General features: G+C 43.7%; 1 protein-coding gene across 1 annotated transcript in view; it reads left to right on the plus strand.

The window, feature by feature from the left end:
• trim67 (tripartite motif containing 67) overlaps positions 1–6,773 on the plus strand; it is a 45,887-nt gene extending 39,114 nt beyond the window's left edge. The window contains exons 7-11 of the mRNA XM_076037541.1: positions 1,087–1,225; positions 2,494–2,618; positions 2,708–2,886; positions 5,731–5,893; positions 6,678–6,773. Coding sequence (XP_075893656.1) covers positions 1,087–1,225; positions 2,494–2,618; positions 2,708–2,886; positions 5,731–5,893; positions 6,678–6,725 — 654 coding nt within the window. The 3' untranslated portion in view covers positions 6,726–6,773. The remainder of the gene's footprint in view (positions 1–1,086; positions 1,226–2,493; positions 2,619–2,707; positions 2,887–5,730; positions 5,894–6,677) is intronic.
• Positions 6,774–6,981: the final 208 nt, after the last annotated feature.

Raw genomic sequence — 6,981 nt, forward strand, 5'->3', positions numbered from 1 at the left:
TGATGCGATTAGGTTTGCAGATATTATGCTCGGAATCCAGGGCTCTTTGACGCATCGTGCTAAATCCCACTCAGGCTCCCGCCTTCTCTCTCTTCAGAGGCCGCTGACAGGTTCGGTAAGACAGGAAGTTCAGTAAGGATGTACTTTGAGTGTGCAATATGAAGGCATCATTACAGACGTTGAATACATTAAAATTCCTTAAAATTTTATCATTGATAAAACCAAAGCTTTGTTTTACAATCGCACTTACTTCTGTGTGCTAAACCATCAGAGTTCGAGCATCTTAGTTTATATTCTAGTCTCTTCAAAGGTTAAGCGTGTTATGTGGAGAGCTCGAAGAAGAAACAGCGACGTCAAGTGGTTACATTTTAGAATGCAGCTTCTTTCACTCTTCCCCTCCCGAGCATGCCAGTGAACTACGATGGCCTGCGTACCCAAACCTGGACACCTCATCCACCTTCTTCTTTGATGGTTTATTTGAGGACGCAAGCCTTCGCCCTGAATACAAAACGCGCTGTCAGGCGGGGCTGAATTGTCCACACCAGGCTTCCTTAGAAATATGGCGGTGCAAGATGGCAGCTAACTCGGAGCAAAACCCTTGAACTATATATGTCGTTGTATATGAGTAAGATCTGTTCTATGCGTCGTGAAAACCAAATTACTTCTGTTGTACTGCGAATATAAACTTTAATTCATGTATTTATTTGGCAGTGTGTATTAAGCTTCTACCAATATAAAAATCCTAAATCAAGCCAACTATTACCAGCTGGACCTTTTAAACTGCCTACTCTTAGCGTGTTCCCAGAGAATTTTGCACACTTGGAATTCCAATCACTTTCAATTCGATATTGGAATTCATTAAACACTAAAATGATCACGTACTGGTTAAGCACATCTTGACTGATTTCCGTGCACTGCTAATGATCGCAGAACTGGTCTTAATGGAGTTAAATGCTGAAACGAGTCAGTGACCCCAAACTTTTGACACGGAAGCATATTTCACATCCAATTTTTCCTGCTCACCATTGTAACGCACATTCTGGATCTTTAAGGCTGAGACGACAATGCACGTGTCTCCCCCTGCAGGAGGTCTACGTTGGGAAAGAGACAATGTGCACGGTGGATGGCCTCCACTTCAACAGCTCCTACAACGCCAGGGTGAAAGCCTACAACGCCGTCGGTGTCGGACCGTACAGCAAGACCGTGGTGCTCAAGACCTCCGACGGTGGGTTGGTTGAGTGTGTGTGTGTGTGTGTGTGTGTGTGTGTGTGTGTGTGTGTGTGTGTGTGTGTGTGTGTGTGTGTGTGTGTGTGTGTGTGTGTGTGTGTGTGTGTCTTTCTTCTGTCATCTGCCTTGTACTCGGTGTTTTTTTTTTTCCATTGTTCTTCAAGCAAACAGCGATTCAGCTGTGATTCCCTCCGTCGAGGAAATGAGCAAAACAGTAGTGATGAATATGAAACAGAATTATGAAAGACCGAAGTAAAAGAGGAGAGAGAAAAAGGGACAGAAAAAAGAAATGCATTGGAGAAAGGAACGGGAAAAGCGCGCACACACACACACACACACACACACACACTACAAAGACAGAAGGCAGTGGTCTGCTGGGCGACTGATAACTCTTCATTCTTTCCGCCCATTTTTCCTCCTCTCTCTTTTCCACCCCCTTCTTTTCTTCCTCTCATTTCCTCCCCTCCCTCTTAGCTGCGCGGGGAAATTTTTGGGGACGCGACAAAGCCTCGGATTATCTCCATCTGCACGCACTGTCTGTCTGCGCGTTTGTGTTTGTTGTTGTCGTCGTCGTCGTCGTCAATCTTTTTTTCACCGTCGTGCGGCCTGCTGTTGTTGCCGCCAGTGGACAGAATGTTGCTGTCTGGGAGAGATGGATGTGAACTCAATCAATTTATTTATCAATCAATCAATCAATCAATCAATCAATCAACCAATCAATCTGGACTCTCTGGCTTTATGTCCAAAACATGCTTGAAATCTGTCTTTGTCTTACCATATTGGTTGGGTATATTTGTTGGTATTGCTGTTGAATGTTATGTGAATCAGTCTGACCGTCTGTCAACTTTAAGGTTAATTGCATAATATTTGGCGATTTTGAGAAGAAACGGCAACAGCAAGTGGTTACATTTTAGATTGCAGCGCTCTTTTGCTCACCCTCCCTGTCCCAACCTTGCCAGAGAACTACGCTGGCCTTCGCCTACATAATTAAATTCATATATACAAAACTATACACTTTTATTATTGTATCTATGGGCAGTGTATTACGCTTTTGCCAGTATGAAAATCATAAATCAGGTCAAATTTTGCACAATGGACCTTTAGCATACAAAAAAAATACATTCATTGTCATAAAGGTGCCTGTCATCTTCTTTATACAAAGAAGCTAAGTAGCTGTTTGAAGATCATCAATCCCATCAATCCATCAATCCAGTCAATATTGAAAGTGACCGTTAACGCGCGCTTCCTGTTTTTTCCCCACCGCAGTGGCGTGGTTCACCTTTGACCCCACCAGCGCCCACAGAGACATCGTCCTGTCCAACGAAAACCAGACGGTGTCCTGCAACAGCTACGACGACCGCGTGGTGCTGGGAACGGCCGCCTTCTCAAAGGTAGACGCACACGTCTTGGCGGTCACAGAAGAAAACATTTCTGTCACTGTAACCACTGTTAATGCATTGTCCCCACGTCCATACGTCAGGGCGTCCACTACTGGGAGGTCCGCATCGACCGTTACGACAACCATCCGGACCCTGCGTTCGGCGTGGCCAGGATCAACACCATGAAGGACATGATGCTGGGCAAGGACGACAAGGCGTGGGCCATGTACGTGGACAACAACCGCTCCTGGTTCATGCACAACAACTCGCACACCAACAGGTAGGAACACACTCGAGTGAAGGTGACTTCAGCCTCATATGGCATGAGTCGTCTCAGGTTGCAAATTTGATGACTTGGACAAATAACTTCCGATTTGATTTGGACTTTGAAGGTGAGTTGACCTGATGTGTGTGATGGCAATAGTGGAACGTTTGACTTCTTTCGCATCTCCATGAGAGGAAAGAGGCCCATAGAAACCCTAACAGGGTGGACCAGTCACTTGTTGTGCTTCCTATTGTTGTGTGGACCAACAAAAAGACTCGCACCAGCACCATGAGGAAGCAGCAATGAAAGTAAAGTCAAGTGAAAACTTCTTTTTTGACTGCGTGAAGACTCGAGAGCCGTTCTTTGTTCTCCACTGATCCATAAAACAGCGGCTTTTATAGCATCCATTGTAATCTTTTGAAGAGTGGCCTTCCTCAAAATAGATTGTTGTTATTTTCGTCTTGCTATTTGATCATTTCGATTATTTTAAGGGCAGCTTGCGGCACATGCTTCACTGCTTTTGTAACCGCTAGAAGGAGGCAGAGTTTTTTTGTTTTTTCTTTATTCAATACAAGGGCTTGCTTGTAAGTTTTACACTGAGGCAGTTGTTAGTTGTTTACTGAACAGAGAGTCAAATTCCGATGTTTTCCAGGATGTGCCTTTTATGCAGAGCTGGACGTTGTCGCCACTGGATATTTGCACTGACAGTTGAACTCCTGTTTTTCATGACTGAATTACTGAGATTCTGACAGACAAAATTTCTTCTTTGATGCCAATAACAACACAAATGTAACACATTTTAGTCAATTTTCTTACAATTCGAATGGGTCAAATGAAACATATTGGCATCATCAGCCACAGTTTTCTTATTTGAGCGCTGACACTGCTGGCCGCACATGGTCAAACATGGAAAACTTGCTTAAGTGTTGAACAAGAGAGCTTGTGTCCTGTCTGAATGCCTGCCTGAAAGTTGGAAAAACAACCAAAAACAACATCACAGATTGATGATGCAGCCGTGCATGCAACGTAAATGAAAGAATATTGCGGTTCGTTGCGCGTTATGTGCAGGAAATCAGACGTTCTCAACTGTTACTTATTTTTAACTAAAGTAATTATTAGTAATTGATTACTTATGAAATAAAGTAGTTAGAGAAGTAATTAGATTACTTTTTCAAGAAGTAATCAGTAGTTGGATTACTTTTATGGAGTGATCCCGGCAACACTGCTGATAAAGCAGAATGGTCTTGAGGAAAAACACCCTCAGCTATTTGTCATTGTCAAGAGTCAAGCTGGGGTATAAATTCCTCCACTTTGGTGTTTTGATGTTTCAGAAATCAAACCTTAATTCAAACGTTGCTGTTCAAAATAAGGGGCGACACACTGTTACTCCTGGCCTCTCTTTAACACAGGTCAACTCGATTTGACTTTCTTGAAACTTTTGAACGCACATGTCCAGCCGTTTGGTGACAAGGCGATCAGCCTCAAAAAAAAATCTAACACACAGCCACTAAATAAATGACAGTTAACGGCGGTCTGTATTCAAAAGAGCCGTCTTCGCATTTTGACATCGCGAGACCAAGATGACCTGTTTAAAAAAAAAAAAAAAAAAAAAAAGGACGAATGACAAGTGAGGAAGACGCTGACATGATTTTTGCGGTATGCCCACCAGTGTTGTTGGTAGCTTGCGCTACGGAGTGTGTGCACGCAGAGGATAATGACAAACACAGAGGATGACAGCGGGCTCCCTGGGGTTTAGACAGCAGCAGCTAACAAACACACCAGGGAGCTAAAGAAGAAGAAGAAGAGTGGAGGACATCAAGTACAAATATCTCTCTCACCAGACCACACACACACACACACACACGCGCGAAGAAGAAGAAGAAAATACAGGGAAAAATCTTCATTCCACACCACACTGAATCCTCTTCACAGTGATCATCAGGTCCTCACAGAGAATTTGACAAACCTGTGGCGTCTAATTCTGTTTCATATTGATTACGATGCCCCGTCTGTCCCTTTGCCGTGGTGGTCGACATGTGTACACCTGCCTTTAGGGAACGGTGCTTTGAGGACGCTTGTGTGTGTATGTGGTTGTTTTCATGCCTGGGCTTCAGAAGCAACATCACAGATGTACTGCAGCTCCATTGGGCCTCCAACCTCTCTCTACCTATCTCTAGCTCTGTCTCTCTATGGACACAAATTATTGAAATTCTAAAATCAATTAACGTGGCATTTGTTCATTTTCTTTGTGTATATATTTGGGATTTATTTGTCAAGGGAAGTGTTTGAAAAGAAGAAGAAACAAGCAAACCTCCAAAGCTAGTTTTGAAATCTCCAGTTAGTCACATTCGATACATGGGAAGTGTATCGCTTCACTGCTGAGAACAAGGCGATGCCTTCCGTTACGGCAACGGGCAAGGCACCACACACAACGAGCCATGATGCGCTGCAGTCGGAGTTATACCGCAGCAGGGAAAAGCCTGTAGTAACATCCTTTGCCCCGTTTTTATTGAGGAAATGTCCTGATGAAACTGCTGACATTGCAGCATCCGCTATTCGGCTGCTGTCCTGATTTTATACTCGCAAAAAAAAAAAAAAAAAAAAAGAAATCATTGCGACCTTCTTTCGAAAGAGATGCCAATTGATCTGGTTAGGGTTTTTTTTTTATTTTTTTTTTATAAATTAATCTTTGCATTATGTATTTTTTAACTGTTATTTCTTTAAGGCAAAAGCTCGTTTAAGGCAAAACTCCAAACTTATCGTCAATTTGTAATCAATCGCAAAACATCCACATCGCTTGTGCCGGAAGCACGAGTCATTTGATTTGTTTTCTTGTCATTGTTTGTGTGCCGTGTGTAGGGCGGAGGGAGGCATCACCAAGGGCTCGACCGTGGGCATCCTGCTGGATTTGACCCAACACACTCTGACTTTTTACATCAACAAGGAGCAGCACGGACCCACTGCCTTCGAGGCCCTGGACGGGGTGTTTGTACCCGCTGTCAGCCTCAATAGGAACGTACAGGTCAGTGTCTGTGTGTGTGTGCGTGTCTGGGTGTTCATACATGGTCTTGTATGTATGGTCTGGTATGTGCATGTGGGTTACTGTGTCCTCATTGTACCTGTATGTCGTTGTCCAAATGGGCATAGTGAGATCAGGAGCTGAAGCTCCTGCATAAGGGACTGTGTTTGATGTTGTCTTGCAACATTAATATCTGCAGTTTTACTTTAATTGTGCACCGTGAATTAGTAATGTATATTACAAATGGACATATTATGGCCAGAGGCCCCTATTTGCACCTCTTTAAAAATGACAATCAACTTTGCTCTTATACTCGCCAGCAATTCTCAACCATACCCTGTAAAATCAGGGAAATTCAACATTTTTAAAAGTCATGCTTCCATGACAAGTTTCCATCCCTTGCATGCGGAATGCTGATAAAACTTTTCCTCAAGTGATGCTGTGCGGCAATAAACGCACATCCTCCATTGGATTCTGGTCGATCTTCTGAATTCCAGCAGGTTTGCCACAGTTGCGGTCTCAATACGTAATGGCATCTTCTTCATTTTAAACGGAACGTTACATTGACTAACGAAATAAAGAGTTTACTCAACAGTTTTGCAAGTTATGCACATTTATTTTTCAAACACGACCTCAAGTGTCCAAACCTTTTGGCCACATCGGAAGTTTTTCGTACCCATTTCCATTAGGCGCTAACAATTTCAAACGCTAACGGAAATAAACCTACAGTCTTGTCCTCGTTTCTTGCTCGGTGTGACGAACTGATCGTTCTGGTTGTCCCTTTCAGGTGACGCTGCTATCAGGCCTGGAGGTGTCAAAGGTCGTAAAACAGTAGGAAACTTCTCACCCATCCAAAAAAAAAAAATCAAACCGGCGGGTGTCATGCGCGGCCTCGCTTTCGCTGCCCACATGGACCTTCTCCGCTCTCGTCAGCTGTGACCGACCTCTCCGTCGTACTTCTCAACGTGCCCTCAGTCTTGGACCCCGCTTCATTGTCAACCCCAATCTGTATCATGACTCTGTGTATGTTACTATGACTGCTTAAATCTCGACAAGTGTTTGAGAGGAATGATAAGAAAGCCGCCCAGCAG

The sequence above is a fragment of the Nelusetta ayraudi genome, unplaced genomic scaffold (assembly GCF_046127955.1).
Source record: "Nelusetta ayraudi isolate G7.1 ecotype Tasmania unplaced genomic scaffold, CSIRO-AGI_Nayr_v1 ptg000052l, whole genome shotgun sequence".
NCBI classification, from domain to species: Eukaryota; Metazoa; Chordata; class Actinopteri; order Tetraodontiformes; family Monacanthidae; genus Nelusetta; species Nelusetta ayraudi.